This window comes from Podarcis erhardii (genome assembly GCF_964252035.2).
Source record: "Podarcis erhardii genome assembly, chromosome: 13".
Classification (NCBI taxonomy): Eukaryota; Metazoa; Chordata; class Lepidosauria; order Squamata; family Lacertidae; genus Podarcis; species Podarcis erhardii.
In genome coordinates this window covers 17317640-17341277 of record NC_138502.1, presented here as the reverse complement: position 1 = coordinate 17341277, position 23638 = coordinate 17317640, and the positions used below count along the sequence as shown (strand labels likewise).

The 23638-nt window shown below is 44.2% G+C and overlaps 1 protein-coding gene across 5 annotated transcripts; it reads right to left on the bottom strand.

Annotated features, from left to right (window-relative positions):
- Window positions 1-5123: 5123 nt before the first annotated feature.
- Window positions 5124-23604, bottom strand: LOC309327836 (immunoglobulin superfamily member 1-like). 5 transcript variants are annotated; one of them, XM_081837390.1, is made up of 10 exons: window positions 23219-23604; window positions 22572-22593; window positions 18574-18609; window positions 17022-17309; window positions 14258-14542; window positions 12733-13020; window positions 10477-10767; window positions 8936-9220; window positions 6734-7021; window positions 5124-6102 (listed from the first exon to the last, which is right to left on the bottom strand). In XM_081837390.1, exons 1-10 carry the CDS (start codon window positions 23219-23221, stop codon window positions 5978-5980), a joined length of 1911 nt encoding a protein of 636 aa, XP_081693516.1. In that variant the 5' UTR covers window positions 23222-23604; the 3' UTR covers window positions 5124-5977. The 5 variants fall into 5 exon arrangements, with proteins under 5 accessions (XP_081693516.1, XP_081693515.1, XP_081693518.1 ...); XM_081837389.1 differs by lacking the exons at window positions 22572-22593; window positions 23219-23604 and adding an exon at window positions 19923-20009; XM_081837392.1 differs by lacking the exons at window positions 8936-9220; window positions 22572-22593; window positions 23219-23604 and adding an exon at window positions 19923-20009.
- Between the last annotated feature and the right edge of the window lie 34 nt (window positions 23605-23638).

The following is a 23638-nucleotide window of genomic DNA, read 5'->3' as shown; positions in this document are numbered from 1 at the left end:
TGACAGTGGCCGCATTTGCTACCCCACCCTAGACCTTGAGCTTCTCAGAGTCTCCTTCAATCTAAACAATCTCCTGCGGCCATATATCAGATTGCATGTAAATAAATCAAGCACAAAGCAGGGTTTTGAATTGCCATAGAATTGCTTTTATGGAAAACATACATAAGAAAATGCATTTCTAGATTGGCTGTCTTGGAAGGTGGTAGAATCTCCTCACTGGAGGCTTTAAACAGAGATCGGGCCATCTTACTACTAGAATTAAGACCATTACTAGAGTCAAATAGGGATGCATTTTGGCGCCTTTCTTGTTTAAATTTTATATTAATGACATGGTTAAAGGACTGGAGGGTCTTAGTTTGCCCCTGTCACAATTCTCAACCAAAAACTCTCAGTCTTAATTTATGCTGATGACCTAGTACTTATATCTAGAACCCAGGCAAGCCTGAGACGACTGCTTGCGAAATTAAGTTCATATTGCACGAGGAATGCTTTAACTATAAATTACGATAAGACGCAGGTCATTGTATTTGGGAAGCACCCTAAAAAGCATGTTTTTGGCACCTGGATGAACACATCATAAACCAAGTAAATACGTTTAAATATCTGGGGTTGGTTTATTCAGAAACGGCATCCTGGAATATACAGCTATCCAAGATTAAATTGCAAGCCTTTAAATCAGCAAAAGCTATTTTGAAATTTGCTGCTTGTAAAGGTGGAAATCTGGTTAACCCAGCTCTATCTGTGTATAAGAGAGGTTGGGTGACCGTCTGTCAGGAATCGTCTGGTTGTGATTCCGGTGTTGCCGGGGGTTGAAAAAGATGACCCTTCAGGTCCCCCCTCCAACTATGATTCTATCACAGATTTGCCTACCCCTGGAGACAAGGCATCACATCTACTTACCCCATTGCCTTCTGTTTACAGCTCCAGAGGCAGGGAAGCATGGTATCATTTGCAACTTTCCTACTTCTTCTAGTGGAGACTATGGGAATGTGGCCCTTTGGATGGGAGGGGGAACACCCCTTTTCTAGGCCAGAGGAAGAAGAAGAAGAAGAAGAAGAAGAAGAAGAAGAAGAAGAAGAAGAAGAAGAAGAAGAAGACAACCTTATCAGCATTATAGCTCAAATGTATAGTTTCAACTTTTTTAATAAAATCTGGCTGATTTTCCAGTTTCAACTTTTTAAATAAAATCTGGCTGATTTTCCAGTTTTGAATATGAAATTTTGTATCCAAAACGTAACCATTTCACCATGGAAGTCACATGCTTCAGGAATGTGTTGGTATCTCCTGCTCATGGGGGCAAATACAAAGTATGAAGGTATTCTTGCAGTTGTGATATCATTCTGTTAGTTATCAAATAAATAAAGATGGCTAACGGGCAGTAAATATTTGGGCACATGGGAAATAATCCGAGGAGCGTTCAATGCCAAAGTGAACAGCTTTGCAGAGAATGTTTAGAAGCAGATTCTTTTCCAGCTACAAATAGAAAGCAAACAGCCTACCATGGCAAAACACTGCAAGTAATCTCGGTTCCTGCCATAAGAGGTATTGATAGCAGATTCGGGGAACATTGCTTTCATAACAGGATGGTGTGGTGAGGAGAGCTGATAACATGTCCTGGTGATTGTACTCAGGATATGAAGAACACGTATGTGTTGCCATTGGGTTGAGCAGACATGTTGGCAGGTCTCTTCTGCATCTGTACATTTAAAACACTCTTAAAATACTTTTGGCAGTCATGGATTCCCTCAAAGAATGCCGAGAACTGCCATTTTTTAAGGCCACACAAGCTTACAATTCCCTGCACCATTAACAAATGACAGCTCCCAGGACTAAAATGAGCTGGAACAGCATTTTAGTTTGTGACCGTTAAAGTGGTATAAGTAAAGGACCCCTGGACAGTTAAGTCCAGTCAAAGGCGAATATGGGGTGCAGTGCTCATCTAGCTTCAGGCCAAGGGAGCCGGCGTTTGTCCACAGACAGCTTTTCTGGGTCATGTGGTCAGCATAACTAAACCACTTCTGGAGCAACAGAACACAATGATGGGAGCCAGAGTGCATGGAAACACCATTTACCTTCCTGCCACAGCGGTACCTATTTATCTACTTGCACTGGCGTGCTTTCAAACTGCTAGGTTGGCAGAAGCTGGGACAGAGCAACGGGAGTTCGCCCCATTGTGGGGATTCGAACCGCTGACCTTCTGATCGGCAAGCCCAAGAGGCGTGGATGCAAAAGACGCCTCCTTCCAGTGGAGGAGAGAATGCGTATGTCTGGGACTGTATGGATTGGGACTGTAGAGATGACTCTGAGCAAGGGAACACTTGGAAGACGGGGAAGCTTTATGCATGCCTGTCTCAACATTAACAGTGTGTTCCAAAATCCTCTGGGAATTTCCTATATGCTGTTGAGTGTTTGTTTTTTTCATTTTTTTTAATTAATTTTCAAAAAAATATTTAAAACAAACAAACAAACATACAGTGGTGCCTCACAAGACGAAAAGAATCTGTTCCGCGAGTCTCTTCGTCTAGCGGTTTTTTCATCTTGCGAAGCAAGCCCATTAGCGGCTTAGCGCTATTAGCGGCTTAGCGCTATTAGCGGCTTAGCGGCTTTTAGCGGCTTAGCGGATAAGCGGCTTAGCGGCTTAGAAAAAGGGGGGAAAGGGGGGGGGAAAGTCGGAAAAACTCGCAAGACATTTTCGTCTTGCGAAGCAAGCCCATAAGGAAATTTGTCTTGCGAAGCACCTCCAAAACGGAAAACCCTTTCGTCTAGCAGGTTTTCCGTCTTGCGAGGCATTCGTCTTGCGGGGCACCACTGTACATCCTAGTTGTAATTAAACCAATCTTAATAACATTGTTAAGTGACTTCCTCAAATCCCCCTGGTTGAATTTCATTGTATATCATTTTAACAGTTTTCCAAAATCAATTTTCCCAAAAAATTAACTTGATCATTCTTTCTAATTTTGCTTTAAACATCTTAATTCCTATCCTTACATATTTAAATCCTAAGCCTATCTAATATTTGCAAGCTTTTCCAATTAAGTTATCTTAACATATTTAGCTAAGTGATCTTTAAATTTCATCCATTCTTCCTGGTATATGCTGTTGAGTGTTGATGAGCTGGAACAGCATTTTAGTTTATTTTGGAATTTATCAGTTGTTCTTAAAAAGCATCTAATGAGAAGCCCCTAGGGCGTGTGCTAGCCAAGCGCCCCGGGTTCCACCTAACATTGTGGGTGCCCAGCATGCGTGTATAATGTCACACACAGTGGGAAGGCCCGATGGAGACCTCCACTGCAGCGTGTGAGGCGTTGAGTCGCCCGGTCAGGATCCCACATTAAAAGAATTGTGGGCACCCAGGGTGTCAGGGACTGGGCAGAAAAGGAATGGTGGAGACTGCCTCCCCAGCCCGACCCTTCCAGAGGAGAAGAAGACAGTTCAGAATTACAACAGGGGTTGAGGGAGGTCACAGCTCAGAGGCAGATGAAGGGGAAAGCCGGGAAATAATGGGAGAGGAGGAGGAAGAGGAAGCACCAGGAGGGCAGCAGCTGATGGACACAGTGTCTTTAGAAAGCATTCCAGACCCCGCCTCCCAGAACCCAGTGAGCATTGAAAGTAGTAGAGCAAAGGGCTCAGAAGCAGAGGGCCCTCAGCGCCACCTGTAGGAGAAAAGGTGGCAAATGATGAAGTGGGAGAAAAGGGGGGGGGGGAGAGTCACTTGGGGCAACATCCAAGAGGCTGCATTCCCAAGCCTGTCTCTGTGAATATTGAATAAAAAGCAGACGGTGAGGACTTTTCCTTGTCTTATCTGTTCCTGGCAACCTGCCATGGGGGTTGGTTCCTCTGCCGCCTGACACAGGACCCCCTGGAGATGGCATCTATGGTGATGTCAAAGAGTTAGCGCAAGCATGTCATGGTACTACATTCTGTCCCTAGAACAGTGTGAGGGAAGGAAGCAGAGGAAGGGAAGAAAGTCGTGCAGGTGCAAAGGAACAGCAACAGCTGTGATTCCAAAATGACCGCTCTCCCATCAACTGGGGGGCACCTTTTGCATGGCAGCATGCAGCACGCCGATCTCTGAGACAACGGCAGAAGTTCCTGGTCCGCCTCCCCATGTCACAGCCCTTTGAGGCTCCCGCCAAACCTTAGTTCTAATGAACCTATCTGTGGTGGGGGGAGGCAGAGCTCTTTGCATAGATAAAAGGGTAGAGCCTACCTGAGAGCGCATAGTCAGCTCCAGAGCTTCACCCACCCTACCCGCCCTTTGTTTTATGCTCTTTTCTTACAGGTTAACTTCTTTTACAGGTATGCGGGTGCTGCTACGGTCTTAGGATGGTTGCTGTTAAGGGACCAGGAAGGAATTTCCCTGAATTGACAGGTTTCACCTTCCCCATAGCAAATGTCACAACTTTGGTGGTTTTAGGCCTTGGGCGGAATCCTTTAGTCTATCTTCTCTAAATGGGGGGAGGGGCGTGATGCAATCCCAGGGTTCCCTGTTAAAGGGTCTGAGTCAGAGGGGGGTCACTGGCCATATGCTGAAAGGTTGTCAGCGCACTCCCCAGTGTTGCGGTGAAATGGGGGCGGGCACTCTGCATAAACAAATGTCTTCCAGAGCCAGCCCACTTCCCAGACAGACCTGATTACCCTGATGTGCCCCAAACCCAAACCGGCTGGGGACTGGGAGGGATACGCGCCTATTGCCTAAGCCAAGGTCTTCCTACATGTGAAAGTTTAAATAAAGCTGTGGCCAATTTAATCCCATAATTGTCCCACGTTGTCGTGAGTCATTCATTTCTTCCAGGTGGCTCTTGGCACGCAATGCGATGATAGAACTGGAAGATCACACCCTTCCTGAAAATGTGGAGGTAGGGTAGCCTAAGAATAACCCCTGCCTCCAGCAATACATGGGGAGGATTTCATGGACAGGAGCATGAAACTTACCAACTTCCTCCACAGTGCTTCCAACCAGTCAGCCGCCATTTTGAAATCCCCACAGTGCTCTGCAATGTTGTTATGTCATGATGTAGCATCATTCTGAGGGATGCTATGCGAAAAAGGCCCTACTGGTGGCCATTTTATATCACCAAAAATAACCCACAATTCAACAAAGAGACTATACTATCCACTGGTAATAGGAAAGCTTATCTTTATTATAATCTTCATGTACATTTTTTCCATTAAAATGACAGAAAACTGCTAAAAGCAACAGAACAAGAAACACAGAATAAACACATTTCCATAAACAGTGACACCTGTCTTCTGCCTTGGCAATGTGACTGTTTAATTGAATGAAAAGAACACAAAGGTGCTCTTAGCATTAAGATGCAGGGCTGGTCAGTTTGAACCTAATGGATTATGAACCAGAAGTTTGACAACATCCTTTTGCTAGAAAGCATAAGTAGAAAAAATCATTTCGTTTCATGGTTTGAGTGCAGGGCCAAAGGGAGATGAAGTTCACTTCTTGGCATGTCTTACACAGAAACTCATCTGGTATATCTGAGATTTACCAAAGTGGACCCCAAATGTCATACTTCTTGAGAAAAATCATCTTGTTGTCAGGCTACATACAGTAGCAAAGCCATGTTTGCTTTGCTTCTCAGCCAACAACTGCAACATCTCTAGGAATGTTGCACATCAAAATCAGGATGCAATTCTGCTCTAATTCAATGTAATTCAAAATGTATTCTGCTGAAAATATGAAGTGTGCCGACTTTGGTTCCTGGAACTGGTACTTTTAGTGGACTCTGTGGGAGAAAGCAGTAGAAATCTGAGGAAGACCAAGCTCATTGCCCTTGAGGAATCTCAGTGCCTTGTTTGGACCTGGGCCATTGGTAGTAGCATTTTGGGTTTTCAAATAGATATCCTCTGCACAAAAAGAATGATGGAGTTGAGGATAATGGAGATCAATTCATATGCGGTGCCACTGAACTGCACTCCTCTTGTCTTTTGGGTTGCAATTGTTGATAAAGGAAAAGGAAACATATCAGGAGATATTTATCATGTTCCCTCTGAAGTGCTGATTACTGAGAATGATACATGTAAGCAGAAGAAGAATCAGAACTCCTATGGCAAAGCGGATGATGTTGACTTGGGTGCAATTATAGGTATCTGGAATGAGATGAGAAATCAAGGTCTGGATGATGAGGTGGCATGTTAAGGGTACATTGTTATTTTATTTTATTTAGCATAATTTGTAAACTGCTTGGTTGCAAAACAAAAAACAACCCCCCCAAACTCTCTAATTGGTTAACAAATATAATATACGCTGAGCAGTTTAATGTGCATAACAACCAACCATTATATATATTCACCAGGCTTTATGAAGAATGTGCATGTAATCTGTCTGTGAAGAGGGAATTGAGCACATTTCCCAGTCAATATATCTCCAACAGTCCTTGGGGAATGTGTACATAGTGTCTGAATTTTGTACACTCTCTGGTCATTATGGTAAGTTTCCAACAGACCTTGGGGAATCTGCATATGTCGACTGAATTTTGTATGTTATCTGGCCAATGTGCATAATCCCCCAATAGGAGCTGTTTTCCCCAACCATCAATCTTCCTGTTAGAGAAACCTTTATCTGCTAAATTAACTCATGTCAGCCTGATGTTAAAGGCACATAAGAATGCCTCTCTTCACCATAATAAGCCCAATGTGACCGAGACTTGCATGTTTTGAAGCTTACTGGAATTTTCAATTAAGCTTCAAAGACCTCCTAAACCAAAGTCTGATACGATACCCGATATCAGAATCCCCAGGGAAACACTGGGTGCTGAAATCATAAAAGGCTCTTCTGTGCTTTCATAGATGCAGCTATAGTTGCCTTCATGCTCCCGTATAAAATTGCTGATGGTAAATTCGCCCACATAAAAGTGACCATTCATGAGCGTAGGATTTGTGTCTCCGGTCTTGTGAAGAGAGAAGTTCACATCTTCAGAATCAGATTCACACCTGATCGTGACCTGCCCTCCAAGTGCAACACATCCTCCATGTTGGATGGAAATGACAGGTGCGGACAATGGGGAATCTGTGCATAAAAGGAAACAGGAAGTGAGATGTCAACCGCCAAACAATTAGGTCCAGTTCTTGGCCATCAGGAGACGTCCTCTTCTTATTCATATAATAGGTTTGCATGCTTCAATATAAATGTTTGGGGGCTGGCTTAAAATCCACAAAGATAGATAGATAGATAGATAGATTGATAGATAGATAGATAGATAGATAGATAGATAGATAGATAGATAGATATAACAACAGCATGTTCTCATCACAGAGTATAGATTTAAATAAAGAGCCAGGGAGAATAAAGAGGTCTTTGTTTGGTGCTAAAAACACAGCAAGATGGGCCACAGGCAAGCAATTCTGAAGTGAGAATTCTGTATGTTCCATATGTTTGACACCACAGGTTCTACTAATGCCAACTGGGCATCCAATCCAATCTAAAATACAGGACCACAACTCCATGTGCACATATGATTAAGTTGTCATTGAGTGGCAGCACAATCTAGTCCTTTGGAACCATGACTGGAAAGACATAACATATTTTTCCATGCACAAGACGACCTTTTTTCTGAATTCTTTTGTGATAAATTGAGGGTCGTCTTATACACAGGTTAATATGCTAAGTGAGGGCTGGTGCTCTGGCGGTAGCAGGGATATGTCAGCAAGGAGACTGCTTACCCACTCTTCCCAGCTTTGGAAGAGTATTTGGTGAGTGCCAGTATGTGGTGTATTATAGCACCAGTTCTGTCAACCAGAGCGAAGGATTGTCGAAAAGTTGCTCAACAGATCAGCGGACTTACAAAAGAAGCTCAACAACTGTTGAGGGCTCCCAAAAATAGGGGTCGTCTTATACATGGGGTCGTGTTATACACAGGAAAATATGGTATGTTTAACAGACAAAACAGGCTGAGACCCTACCTGCCCGCGGACTGTCTCGCCAGAGTGGTGCATGCTCTAGTTATCTCCTGCTTGGACTACTGCAATGCGCTCTACGTGGGGCTACCTTTGAAGGTGACTCGGAAACTACAATTAATCCAGAATGCGGCAGCTAGACTGGTGACTGGGGGCAGCCGCCGAGATTCATTCTGGATTAATTGCAATTTCCGAGTCACCTTCAAAGGTAGCCCCACACAGAGCGCATTGCAGTAGACCATGTGGGAGATAACTAGAGCATGTACCACTCTGGCAAGACAGTCCACGGGCAGGTAGGGTCTCAGCCCGCGTACCAGATGGAGCTGGTAGACAGCTGCCCTGGACACAGAATTAACCTGTGCCTCCATGGACAGCTGTGAGTCCAAAATGACTCCCATGCTGCACACCTGGTCCTTAGTTCCTTCCTATGAGGTCTGCCTGTCAGCAAAAAAGGACTTACCAGTACTTCTCAGTAAATGTGCATGGGATTGTACTGGCAGATTTGAGGTGGCTGTTGCTGGTACTCCTCTGCTGTTTCAGCCCTTTTTCACCCTCTCCATGTCTTCTGCTTAACATGAACAACAGCTCACTTTCTACTTCCCTTTCCCTTTCCTTCTTCCTATTCTCTCAGCTCATTTTCTTGCTTCCTGCCTCTTGGTGCTTGGTCCCTCAGACTCAGTTTCCCTCCTGTCCTTTTCCTCCACACAACTTCCCCACCTCCTCTCTCACTTCCCATTAATCTCACTTCCACCTGATAGCAGCCCCTGGAAGAGGAAGGAAAATGTGCTTTAAAAGGAATGTGCTCAGGGAGGAAAATATTCGTCACAGAAAACCACACACATCCAAAACCATGTAGAGAGAATGTATGAGCATGCGAAGAGAACTCCAGGCTATTCAGAAGATACATAGCTACACATGTTGGCTTTTACATTCTTCCCCAGTAGACTGTTTATCGCAGGTAACTAAACCCAGGTACAGTTGACTTCCCCCCAGAGATAGCATAACATGAGAAAACTCTTTATGTTACCTAAGATCAGCAGTTTCACTATTTCACTGGAGACTGAAAAGACTTCTGATATACAGGTACTGCTGTATTTGCAGCTGTATCCTACTGCATCATCTCTGCTCAGGTTGCTGATGACAAGGTGAGCGCCATCCAAATTGTTCTTCAACAGCTGTGGTACAAAATTCTCTCTATGCTTATAAAATTTGAATCGGACACCTTGGCCTTGGCAATTGAGGGTCACATTTCCCCCCAGAGGAAGTGGTCCTCTAGGACTCAGGGAGATGGTGGGTCTGGCTAGGTCTGGATCTGCAATTGAGAAAAGGTTGTGAGTGAGATGCTGGAGCTGCAACTAGCCTTTTTCCAAACAGATGTTAGTTTGTGAAGTAGCAGAGATAACAGTTCACACATCATCTCAAATAATCCACCATTAACATATATGAAGTTTTCCCATCTGATTCACCTTAACTCTACTGAGATTCCTTTTTTGTCCCCATTTCCTTGTATACAGGATCTAGCCTCAGGACCCCCAAATTACCTGTGTGTACACTGGAACTTAGCCTAGGGTTTTGCCAAAGATGCCTCAAGTTCAAGAGTTTGGAAATCTTTTTAGTAGTACTACTACTAGTAGTAGTAAGTGGTAGTAGTAGTAGTAATAATAATTTGGATTGCTGACCCACCCTTCATTTTAAGATCCAGGGCAAGTTACAACAATATTGTGTGTGTGTGTGTGTGTGTGTGTGTGTGTGTGTGTGTGTGTGTGTAAACAACGGTTTTTTGGTTTTTTGTTTTAAAATGAATACCTCATTGTTCTCCCAAATGATTTCCCCACTGGAGAACCTCCACTATTAGAGACAGTATATCTTGGAGAACCAGTGGTGAGAGCTGCTGCTGCTGCATTCAGCTCCTTTTGGGCTTCCCACAGTCATCTGGTGGCAACTATGAGAACAGGTTGCTGCACTAGATGGGCCACTGGCCTGATCCAGCCGGGCTTTTCAGGGTATTCAAGCTGTTGCATTGCCAACTTCCTGTTATATTTTATGTTATATTTATATTACTGTTTTAGATGTGTTGTAAGTTGCCTGGAGACCTTCAAGTAACAAGTGACAAAGTAGTAGTAGTGGTGGTGGTAATAAAATAAATAATAATAATAAATTATAATGTTCTCATATGCCCTCAAGTAAAGGATTCCCATGGTTCTATAGCTGCCCTGTACAAATAGCCTCATCACGGTTTGCCACAACTAACTCTTCCTCTTTGGCAATCACTCATAGCTGAGTAAGATTGTCTTCCATAAACACAGTTTTAACAATGAGTCCGTAAGTGACTGTGGAGGCCAATTTTCTGTATCCACATGTCCTTCCACAGTGGGGACATTGGTTTCTGGATGGGAGCTGATCACAGTGTGGATTTGCCAAGCGTACCTTCCTCTTAGCACGTTTCTCTCACCCAGCAGTCATAGCTGCAGCTAAAATTCAATTAATTTTAAAAAAGAAACCAACCAAAGATGAATGGGACTTTCAGTTGGGAAGCAGATGCATGCAAAATCAGATTTTTTTTTTTACCTGTTAGCTGTAACTCCACCTCATCGCTGGGTTCTGAGATGGCAAAGCAATCTGGCAGGGTGCTGTATGTGCAGCTGTAATATCCCGAGTGCTCCCAGCTTGCGTTGCTGATGAAGAACTTGGCAAGAGTTCCATTGTTTTGGATGAGCTGAACAGGCTTCGCAACTCCATACTTTTGGAAATAGAACCTGACAGCAGTGGTGTTGCTTCTGCAATCAATTGTCACATTACTGCCTAGGGTGACCTCTTCATCATGGCTCAGGCTGATGCTTGGTTTGGGTAAGCTGTGATCTAGGTAATAGTAATAATAATAAATTTTATTTATACCCTGCCCTCCCCAGGCAAGGCCGGGCTCAGGGCAGCTAACAACCAATAATAAAAATGAGTTGAATGAAAACAACTTAAAAACAAGATTAAAATGCAACATTAAGTGAAGAGATTATACCCCACCCATCTGACCAAGGATCCACAAAGGAGTGCATTCATCTTTCAAGAAAAAAAGTCAATTCTTCTACCCATAAAACTGCTTGGATGACAAAGGAGGAGAAATGGCTGGCATATTATTCACATTGTTACATTGTTACATTGAGAGCCAGTGTGGTGTAGTGGTTAAGAGCGGTAGACTCGTAATCTGGGGAACCGGGTTCGCGTCTCCGCTCCTCCACATGCAGCTGCTGGGTGACCTTGGGCTAGTCACACTTCTTTGAAGTCTCTCAGCCCCACTCACCTCACAGAGTGTTTGTTGTGGGGGAGGAAGGGAAAGGAGAATGTTAGCCGCTTTGAGACTCCTGAAGGGGAGTGAAAGGCGGGATATCAAATCCAAACTCCTCCTCCTACATGATAATGTGTCTCTCTCCCCCCCCCCCTCCACCAGCAATTGCCAACAGAGTCTTCTCTGGGCACACTAAAGATTGAGTGTTACATCTGAGCAGTTTCTCTTAAAGCTGTGAGAGAAGTTTTGGCAGTCGATGGTGGATTTAGCCTTAACTAAGCAGCCATCTGGGACGCGGGTTGCGCTGTGGCCTAAACCACAGAGCCTAGGGCTTGCCGATCAGAAGGTGAGCTCCTGTTGCTTGGCCCCTGCTCCTGCCAACCTAGCAGTCCGAAAGCACGTCAAGTGCAAGTAGATAAATAGGTACCACTCTGGCCGGAAGGTAAACGGTGTTTCCATGCGCCGCTCTGGTTCGCCAGAAACGGCTTAGTCATGCTGGCCACATGACCTGGAAGCTGTCTGCAGACAAATGCCGGCTCCCTCGGCCTATAGAGTGAGATGAGCTCTGCAGCCCCAGAGTCGTCCACGACTGGACCTAAAAGTCAGGGGTACCTTTACCTTTACCTTTTAAGCAGGCACAATTTGGATTTGGTGGCACAGAAATGTGGTTTATAGAATAATGCTTGTACAGGATCTCACTACCCATCTTGATTGATTGATTGATTGATTGATTGATCATTTAATTTCTATACAGTGGTACCTCAAGTTAAGTACTTAATTCATTCCGGAGGTCCGTACTTAACCTGAAACTGTTCTTAACCTGAAGCACCACTTTAGCTAATGGGGCCTCCTGCTGCCGCCACACCACCAGACCACGATTTCTGTTCTCATCCTGAAGCAAAGTTCTTAACCCGAGGTAATATTTCTGGGTTAGCTGAGTCTGTAACCTGAAGCGTATGTAACCCAAGGTACCACTGTACCACTTAATACATTTAAAATATCTGTAAACGGTGCATGGAAAACTGAAGCCAGGACAAACAAAGCAAAATATTACAAAAATACAGTTACTATACATATAAAAGTGTTACATTAATACAAAGTTACTAATATATATATATATATTTCCTTCTAAAACAACCTCCCTCTCAGCCTCTGGGCTCTCATCCAGGGTCAGCTCACCCACAAAGGTCTCGCAATGAGAAAAGTTGCTGGAAACAGAGGGCATCACCCCATTTCCTCACTCTAGACTTGCTTTTTATGGGCAGGTACTTCCTCAGGCTGCCCACAGCTGTGTCCCATTCAGCTGCACTTTTTTCACCCAGTTCCAGGTACAGCAGGTTTGTTGAGTTTCCCAGGGGGGTCCAAAGGATGGGAAGAGAGTGCCCCCATCCATTCACAGCTCTTTATTCTCTCTCTACCCTCTCCTCCTCCTCCTCCAGCTGCTTATACCTGACTTCAAGTAATTAATTAATTAATTAACGGAGAAATCAAGGACAATGAGAAGCTACAGGGAGCCAGAAAATGGCAAGTTAGATATTACACACCTGTTGCTGGAAGTTGCAAGGGGGAACTGTGGCGTGAGTGCAAGAAAAGATTTGATTGAGGTATATAGCTGCACCTGTAGCTCCCTTTGTCCTCCCAGCTGATGTTCAGGGAAAGCTCTCCCTCATTTGACTTTGGGCTTGTGAGAAACCTTGGTTTCGGGTCTCCAGCTTTATGGAGAAAAAACTTTGCAGATTGTTCTTCAGTTTTACACTGGATGGTGACTGAGTGGCCCAGGGAAACAAACAAACTGGGGTAGATGGAGATGACAGGTATGGGTAATTCGAGATCTGTATACAGAAAGAAGGAAAGCAGAAATGAGATCACAACCATCTTAAGATGGTTCCTGTCCTCAATCGCAGGCCAGAGAGGTACATTTGGGACATTGCGCTACCCTCTGTTGTACAGTTATAACTTCACTCAGAAAACATATAGGAATCATTAATTTATATTAATTTTAGCCCAAACTATCAAGGGCATGCAGAAAGAAAAAGAAAGAAAGAAAGAAAGAAAGAAAGAAAGAAAGAAAGAAAGAAAGAAAGAAAATTTAAAACAAAAGATTTCACATCCCTGCTGTAATGGGTAGAATTTTGCCTTTTTTGAAAGTGCAAGCACTTGGTTTCAACTACCCCTTGTCATCTGCTTCAATTTATCTTAATTGGGTGAGATAGAGGCATCGCTAGACCCTGAAAGGCTGGTTTTGCCTTGGAAATATTGGGGAATAAAATGTGTTTCAGCAACATTCCTAATGATGCACTTTGGCCAAAATCACCTGACATTGCACAAATCCACAGCTCCAACCAAATAAATCACATTGATTGCTATCACACCTTTCCCATCCGTTTGCCCAGCATATGCCACTCTCAGGACTCCCAAACTACCAAGTCCCAAATGAGTGTCAGGGTATAGCCTAGAACTTTGCCAAAGTAGTTTTAACTTCATTGTAATGGAAATATTTTGAGAAACAGTGGTACCTCGCAAGACGAATGCCTTGTAAGACGAAAAACTCGCAAGATGAAAGAGTTTTTCATTTTTTGAGTTGCTTCGCAAGACGAATTTCCCTATGGGCTTGCTTCGCAAGACGAAAACGTCTTGCAAGTTTGTTTCCTTTTTCTTAAAACCGTTAATACCCAGGGTGCATTCAGGGGGTGCAGTTGCGACTTGACTTCAAGGAGCAACTCATAGCACGCGGTGTGATAGCCTTTTTTGAGGTTTTTGAAGACTTTGGTGATTTTTGAAGCTTTTCCAAAATCCGTGCTTCGCAAGACGAAAAATTCGCAAGACGAAAAAACTCGCAGAACGAATTAATTTCGTCTTGCGAGGTACCACTGAACTCCTTTCTTGCTTTTTCTGATGAAAGAACTAGGTCCTCGAGAAATGCTACTGCTGTTTTATCCTCCCAGCTGCCCTGAATGGATAGCCTCCTAGTGCTTGGCTACTAGACATTCTGCAGACATTAAAAATTTTCTTTGAAATGGGTCCATATGGTGAGAGGTGGGGAGAGAGAGAGAGAGAGAGATTCCTTACCTTCTAGCAGCAACTCCACAGGATCACTAGGCTCTGAGATAACAAAGGGTTCTGATTCAGAGCTATAACGGCACCTGTAACCTCCTCCATCTGCCCGGCTAATGTTGCTGATTGTGTAGCTGCCCCTAGTCCCATTGATCTCCATGTGCTTATGATCCATTTGGTCTTCATCTTTTTGGAGATAGAAACCTGCAATTGGACTTTGGGACTGGCACTGGATAGTTGCATTTTTTTCAATGGCGCTCATCCCAATGGGGCTTATTGTGGGTTTGGGTAGGCTAGGATCTGTGGAAAGGAAGAGACAGGGCTGTGGTCATTCCCCTCCTGTGGTGGAAATGCGGAAGACAATTGTATTTCGAGGAGTTCAGTGACATGTCCCTTTCCCTTTAACATCCCCAGTTGGATTCTTGTGTTTTACACACCTGTCGGGAGTTTCTTCTGTGTTGCAAGTGCTGGCTGGATGCCGGCTGCAGGTAGTGGGAGACTCTCAGCCACCCTGTATTCATCATGAGTAATGCCAGGTGCACTTGATTACATCAAGGCAGGCTATAAAAGCCATGAGTGGGAGGGGCCCAGTGGCGTAGCGTGGGGGGTGCAGGGGGGGCCGGCCGCACCGGGCGCAACATCTGGGGGTTAGGGTTAGGGTAGGGTCCGCAAATCCACGGGTTAGGGGGCGCAAATCCACAGGTTAGGGGGTGCAAATCCACGGGTTAGGGGGCGCAAATTACTTGCCTTGCCCCAGGTGCTGACAACCCACGCTACGCCACTGGAGGGGCCCAGTGAGCTTCTGCCCAGAGCAAAGGACCTGATGCTTGGGGTCTTTCTCCTGCTGCTCTACCTGGGGCTCCAGGCAGCTGAAGGGGAGATTGGGTAGCCCCTGTCGGGTATGTTTTATTTTATGCTTTGTATGCCTGCTGTTTATTTGTTAATAAAACTGTTTGGTTCCCCTTCCACCTCCTCATTCCTTTTGTCCTGATATCCTTGGAAAGAACTGCGATATTTGGCAGCACACCTCCCAATTCTGCACTTTCTGTCACTGGAGTGAAAAAGAGGGCAACACCATTTAAATGCCCCTGAGGTTCACAAGTATCCACCCAAGCTGACCCAAGGATCTGCTAGTTTAAAATAGCCACAGTTTTGAAGTCCAGGAAGCAAACAATCATGGGCTGCCAAAATAGAAAGGTCTATATGTTGGTCCACAAGGTGGGGGAAAACACATCCAGAAACCATATTGGGCAAGTATCCTTATTAGGCCAATCAAAATGTCATAAAGGGGTGTGGAAGATTTTGGGTTCCCCAGCACTTTTTATCTGTCTGCTTGGTGGTAACCAAAGCAATGGCAGGGAGATGGAGGCAGAGAGGAAATGTTGGCTGATAGATGGAATCTGCTCTAGATCACATAGAATATGGGAGGAAGTAGCAGACATTCATATGCTATGCAGGTTTCAGTTTGTACCACCAAAGGCCTCTGGGAAGAAGGGCATATAATTTTTGACCTTTTAATTTTTGATAACCTCGCACAGCGACCTTTCTCAGGTTCTCTACTCCCCGAGCCCAATAATCTAGGAGTCAGTTTCTCCTGGATCTAATATTAGGTGATTTTCACGTTCATTCACTCCTTAGGCCCCTCCAGACTTCTTTTTTAATATACTGAATAGCCATGATCATTTGTGCTCATGATGCTATTGGGTTGGTAATACGTGAGCCCATTTTCAATAATGTTTGTAGCTGCAACACTTTTGGGGTGGCCATACTGCTTCATTTCCAATCAGTGCACGTTCTGTAACTTGCTGGAATTCTGCTTTGGGGGGGGGCTCTCCAAGCTGACGTTTCTTTACAGCTTTAATTCCCCAATTCCACTGAATGATTTCTGTCCAGAGGGGATATAGCACAACCAAAGGGCAAAAATAAATCAGGGATTTCAGCAGGCCCTTACAGGATATGCACTGACTTGAAAATGAAGCAGTGTGTGTTCTTCCCCCACAAGGGTCAGTTATTAATCTTGGTTGTGCAGTAATGGTGGTGAGGCGATTTGTGTAAGATGTCCTTTGGTGATAGATATTCTTGAAGAGTGTTACACCATCAGTCTCCAGAATGTCTTTCTGCAACTTAACTGACCCTTGTGAGGACAGAACAGTGTGACAGTCTCAAAACTTCCGCAGGCTCAAACAGTATTGAAAGCAAGCTCATCTATGACCCTGGTAGCATTCTGAGCACAGTTAACATAGAGAACACTACAAATGTTCTGGGTTTGTTTTTTGTCTTTTGTCCTGCTTTCGTGGCACTAGAGCCAGCCTGGACAGCAATAATGTGGTAGCATTTGAGATGCACCACAGAATAAAAGAGAATAAAACCACCACTAACATTACTATAGTGTCACAAATACACCTGCAATAAATTGCCAGTCTGAAGGGCCCAAAATCCAGATGTTACTTAGGTCTGTCTATGCCCTTAGGCAAAATACACAGGTTTCTTGGTAGGAGAAAATAATAACAATAATTTTATTATTTATATGCCGCCCATCCGACTGGGTTGCCCCAGAAAAGCAGGAACACTATTCTGTAGAATCAGGTTTAGAACTAATGAAGCAGGATTATCTTCTATAAGGCTGAGCAGGACTTTGGTCACATCCACTCCACACATCTAAATCACATTTATACCACGTTAACAGTCATGGCTTCCCTCAGAGGATTCTGGGAAGTGTAGTTTACCCCTCAAAAAGTTACAACCCCCTCCACCCTTAGCCAATTGCTGAACCTCTTACCTAATATAAACAACTGCACAGAGTTGCTGTGTTCTGACCGGTATGTCTTCAGTGGCATTCTGTAGTGACAGCTGTATGTCCCTCCATCTTTTCTTGTGACATCACTGATGTGGAACAGTGCCTTTCTTTTATATCCACCACTGGTGGTGCTTATTTTCACACCATCTTTATGCAGAAAGAAATCCAGCCAGCAGTCTAAATGAACCCAGCAAGAGATGGTGACATTTCCTCCCAGCGAGACTATCCAGCTAGGGCTCATGTGGATGTTGGGAGGATGGAAAATTATCTCTGGAATGACGACAAAAAGGAAACAGTATGCTGGATGGTGGGGAGAGATTCTGCAAGAGAGAACCTATCTCTGGGAATATTTCATCTCTAGGAACCAAGCAAATTGCTGTATGAAGAAAGCGAACACAATCCAACAGTTCCAACCTATACCAAGCATTGGAAGTGAGAATGACCCACATTAAATGTGGTTGCGCGCAGCCCCCTGGACCCTATGTGGCACCATTAGCACAGGCTTGGCTTCGCCTTCCCCAGGTGGGATACCTGGAAGTCTCTGCCTACCTCAGCCAGCTGCCCAATCACATCTGGAGAGGCGTTGCCAAGGTGATCAGGCCAGGTAGGGGGAGGATCTTACCTGGGAAATGTGTCCTTATTGGTTCTCTTGCATCACATATAACACACACACAATCACTTATAAATTGTATCTCATGTAAAGTGTCAAGGCAGCGTACAGCAATATAAATGCGATAAAACGTCATAAAAACAATACAATATGTATTGTGGTGGTTCTGGTCCTTCCTGGAGAACAAGTCCCAGAAGGTGGTTCTGAGAGTATATTGGCAAGGTTCTTTCTTGCTTCCTGTGCTTATTACTTTCTGTGTGAGTGAGATTGTCTAGATATTTGGGCTCAAGTGCTGCCAGGGTGTGGAGGACACCCACCTCATCCTCTCACTCTTCCATCTGCTGCTAGAGAAGTAGTGGAAGGTCTTAGAGGGTATCGGGGGTGGTGGTGGCATGAACTGAATGAAAATTATGATATCAAAACAAGATGAACATGCTTAGGGATTATGGGGTAGGTGTATAAATATGGAAGTTTTAGGTGGGGTTGCACTCACCCTGAGGACTCAAGTTTGAAGTTCAGATAGGCTTTTGGATCTGACACTGCCCCTGAATGTGGCTGTAGTGGCCAAGAGTGCCTTCTTAGATATTTTAAAAACCAGCTTAGAATGGTGTGTGTTCTCGTGCATTTTTTTAGTTTAAAATGACAGTGATTATGCTATCAATTATGTGATTCCAGAAATCGCACAGCATACCCTATGTAGAGTGCCTTTGAAGAGCATGCCCTCCCCAGTCGAAATCCCAAAACTTCATGAGTGGCCAACAGGACTGAATGATAGGCATCTGCAGGCAATGCTCAATCAGGACCTTGGAGACTGGAAGAGCCCCAAAGAATGAAAGTCAAAGACGCTGGAGGCATGTGATATCTAAAAGGTTTGAGGCTACTGGAGTCATTTCCCCACTCCATCCAGCTTTGTTGGGTCCTTACCTTCTGGAACATTTTCCTCTTTAGTTATAGGGTAGCCTGGAAAGAAGAAATAAATAACTGAACTGATTCCACACCATATCCTTCCATCCCCAGTAGTAAACACATATAGGCACTGCTTTATTTAAGAGCTATATACACAATGGTTTGCAATGTGCTGCTTGCTGAAATGGAGGGTTTTCTTTCTTGCAGAGGAAAAAAAAGCCTGTTTTCGGAAGTGCTTTCAATGCAAACTACTTCAAAATGGTGCAGTTAATTCTTGTAGGTCTCTCTGCCTAGTCAACTGCTTAGCACTTTAAGGGAGCCCTGCTCACAAGGGAACAAGCAGGAGCTCACTGTAGGCTTCTGTTTGTTCTACAGTAGTCATATCTGTACCTGTCTCACATATGACATCAGGTGTAGTGTAGGTGGGTGGAGCTTGGGGAAAATGGCCTGTAGGCCAAAGGTTTCCTCAGTCCCCTAACTACAGGTTTCAGATTGTGAGCTCACAACAGTGAACTCACTGCTCATGCAAAGAAATGAGAGATCTAGCTCTTTCTTACATGCATATACCACATGCACACACATTCCCCTGTTGCATCATGTCACGCTTCAACCATCTTCTCCCCTCCAATCCCTTTCCCCCATGCTCACTTGATGCTAAAATAGAGAAGGTGGAAGAGGTCCAATGGATTGCACAACATTTCATTTTTTAGATAAAAGCAGTTGGAGTGGGACTACTCAGGCTTGCAAATGCCCAGCTTTCTGAGTGGGACATCTAGCAACCGGTAGAGAGGTTTAGATTGGAGAAACAAAGTGAAAAAGTGCTTTTCTAAATAAATAACTTCAGCAGCAGGAACTCCAATCCCAGATCTCTCTTCTGGTTTGGCCACAAACAAAAGAGTCCCAGACCTTTTCCCAACTATACTGCTCCTGTGATTGTGGTTCAGTCTGTCTCTTCCTCTCCATTCAGCAGCACTGGCCAGGATGAACTGTTCCTGCCAGCACCATATGCCCAGCAGCACCATGGGCAGAGCTGGCCCAATATGAAAACTGGCAAATGCTTTGCCACTGCTGCCTCCTCTCCTCCCCCTTAAAAAAAAAAGTGCATCTGCAATGCATGGTGATGCATCTTCCCCAATCTCCTGCTGGAAAGAGGGCCTCAAGAGGAAGTCAAAATGTGCAGGAATGTTAGTTGGCTAGATTTGAGATGAAGGCCCTGAAGAGGAAGAAGGCCAAGATCAGACAAAATTCTCTCTCTCTCTCTCTCTCTCTCTCTCTCTCTCTCTCTCTCTCTCACACACACACACACACACACACACACACACACACACACTTCCCAGTTGGGGCAAATCCTTGGCTTTTTTGCTCACCGAAAAAGAGGATGAAGAGGACAAGTCTCATGATGAAGCAAAGCAGAAGTCTTTAAGTCCTGCTTCCAATGTCACAGTCTCCAAGTCAGTTAGTTTGCAGATTACTTTTGCAGGGCATGGGAAATGTGCAATATCATTTTATCACCCACTCCATCCTTTGCTGTAAGCCTCTCAATCTGCATACCACATATGATCTGATACCACATATTTTTTCGCCACTGCTCCCCTTACTTTCATGCTGATTATTGTACCAAGAAGAGACCAGAACTGCTTACAGAATGTTCACCCACAATGTAGGAAGCCAGGAAGGCTGCCTTAGCTAGCAATGAGGAACTCCGTCAGCTTTAGCTAGTCCCTCTTTCTCATTTCCCATCTGTAACAGCTCTCCAGAGTCCCACATCAGTCAGAGAACTTTTTTCAAAACAGGTTCTCTTGAAAATCCATCAGTTTAGTACAAATTTCTCCTTTTCATCTTTGCATGCAATTTTGCTTAAAAGGCCTATTTTTGCAATGCAGTTTTTTCCATATATAATAAAAGTGTTAATGTTATTTGCATTAGTATATGCATTTTTATGCAAACTTTACCTAGCAAAATTATTCTTGTACATATTACACTGCATTGCAATATCTTGAGAAGTATGAATTTCAAAAGATGGCTGTGTTTTGGTTTGCATATCGTTTTAGAAAGCATGAATCTAGAAGGTTTGCCTATATATGAGAACTGAATCAGATTTCTTCCCCCATCGTAAGTCCTAGCTAACCAAGCTGGGTTAGAAACACAGAGATCTGCCTTACAGAACACTTAGAGAGGACCATGATTAAGTGGTATACAAATTATAATATATGGCAGACCTTCGGGCAATCTTGTTCCATATTGCCTGTAATAACTCTCCAGAGTTTTAAGCAGGGTTCTCATTTCTAAACTTAGTCCAGAGGAATCTGGGCCTGAACCCAGGTTTTCTGCATACAAAGCATAAAATGTGGTTAGGAAGATAAAATGGAGGGGGAATGGTTCTTTTTTTGTAGCCTTGTGCTTCCAGGAGGAAAGGCAGAATATGAATGTGATTAAACAAATAGGTCAGTAAATATTAAAGCACCAAAGGAAAAAATGGAAAATATCGCTGTTATTATTGTTTGTTTGCTTAAAATATTTATAGATTGCCTTTTTGAGTGAGAACTTATTGAAGGCAACTTACAAAAGAGATTTAAAAAATACAACTCCAATGATGTTTTATTCATGTTTATTTTTATTCATTCAAAACCAAAACCATATAGTTCAATGACACAATGAATTAAAGAGAAAACAGAACAGAACCATACAATTGCATGAAAATTAAAATTAAGCACACGCGAACGAAAAGAAATATTAATCTAAGTTTCTGCATTCGCAATGCCTGTGGTGGTGGTGATGATGATGATATTTGATATTGGAGAGTAGAAATATGTCCTTTTTTAAAAAAAGAGTTGCCTTGCTTGTAAATATCAGGTGGTTGTTGTCATGCTGCCATGCCCTCAGCTGGCACCAAACACAGACTGCCCTCAAGTCTTCTGTACCAGCTTCCAGGGGCGAACGAAGGCGTTGTGACACCCAGGGCGCTGCTCCAGCACCATACAGATGGTGCTGGGATCCCTCCGTCACTGCTACAGCCGTGAACGGAGGATCCTCCATTCATGGCTGCAGCCGCAAGCAGAGGATCCCTGCACCATCCGTACGGCACTGGAGCGGCGCTAGCAGCAAACCGCTATACAGAGTATGTGCGATGGCGCTACGTATGGCGCATGCGTGCGATGTCACACATGTGCTGTACTTAGCGGTTCGCTGCCAGCCCCAGAATCCTCTGCTTGTGGCTGCAGCCGGGAATGGGGGATCCTCCACATACGGCTGTGTTGGCGCAATGGCTGCTCGTGCTGCCACGAGCCCCCGCGGGGTGACTTCTTGTCACCCCCGCAGACATGGAACCTGGGGTGCACCGCCCCCCATTGAGATGCTACTGCCAGCTTCTTGACAGGTATTTCTAAACTTCCTTTCTTCCCAGAGCCAACACGGATACTGTGGACTATTAGATATCTCCTACTTAGTAGAGACATCACTTTGCCAACAAAGGTCTGCATAGTTAAAGCTATGGTTTTCCCAGTAGTGATGTATGGAAGTGAGAGCTGGACCATAAAGAAGGCTGATCACCAAAGAATGGATGCTTTTGAATTATGGTGCTGGAGGAGACTCTTGAGAGTCCCATGGACTGCAAGAAGATCAAACGTATCCATTCTGAAGGAAATCAGCCCTGAGTGCTCACTGGAAGGACAGATCCTGAAGCTGAGGCTCCAATACTTTGGCCACCTCATGAGAAGAGAAGACTCCCTCGAAAAGACCCTGATGTTGGGAAAGATGGAGGGCACAAAGAGAAGGGGACGACAGAGGACGAGATGGTTGGACAGTGTTCTCAAAGCTACCAGCATGAGTTTGACCAAACTGCGGGAGGCAGTGGAAGACAGGAGTGCCTGGCGTGCTCTGGTCCATGGGGTCATGAAGAGTCAGACACGACTAAACAACTAAACAACAACAACTTCTTAAGAAGCCATTCAAGAGGCATGTGTGTGCAGTACCATTTATTTAAAACAGAAATATTAAAATGTTTTATCATCACTTACAGTGTAGAGAAGCACATGGTTTTGTAGCCTTATGAGGCTTTGCCCTCGGGTGGGAAAAAGTATTGCACCCGGGAAAGGGAGATGAGAGTCAAAACAGACACAGAAGGAATAGTTTTGGATAAAAAGCTTTATTTCTACCATCCACGAACTGGTAGAAGGAGCAAGTGTGATAACTCACAAAACAAGCACGGGTTCACAGCCATTTGCACAGAGCATATATTCCCCTTCCAGTTCCCTCCCCTTTCTCCTCCCTCAGGAGTCCTGCCCCATGAGTTCACCTGAGCATGAACAGAAAGCTCTGTCTTGGGACTCTTTTGGACTCTTCACAGGAAAGGGGGTGAGAAGCCAAGGGGGTCGAGGAGCCTTGCGGTTCAGCATGTCCAAGATGTTGCAACTGAATGAGATAAAAGTCAGTTCTCAGGCTTGCTCTGACAGAGCCTATTCATTAGCTTTTTGAAGCCTTCTCGTGCTGATAAAAGTAACATTTTGCCTATGCACAGCATCTTGTGAGAAAAGCAGAGGAAAGCTTTAGCTGTGGATTTTTAGAAGAGAGAAAGGGAATTTTGGACAGTTTTTGAGGCCTGGGGTAATTATTGAGGGGGGCTTTGGGCCTAGGTGGGGTCACCTGTCCTCACCTCCTTCAGTTTCATTTTTTATTTATCTTATCAGGTTATTTTGCCTCATTTAAAACAATACTGGCCCTGCTCCCTCATACCAACCCTGCTCCCCTCCAAATACTCTCTTTCTACATCCACAACCAACTGTCACTCCAAGTTCAACTTCAAACTCAACTGCCTCTATCAACTGTCTCCCAGCAGAATTCAAACTCCTTTTTCAAAACTTCTATCCAATCACCATTCACTAGCAACATTCCAAGCACCCACCTCCCAACAACAAATGCCATTAATTTGCATATTATTCTTGATTTGATTGATTTGACATGATTTATTGTATTTCTATGCTGCTTTTCTTTCAAGAGAATCTCAAAGAGGCTTACAAACAAGAACAGCCATATAACAAAACATAACAGAACTTCCCAGTGTATCTGAAGAAGTGTGCATGCACAC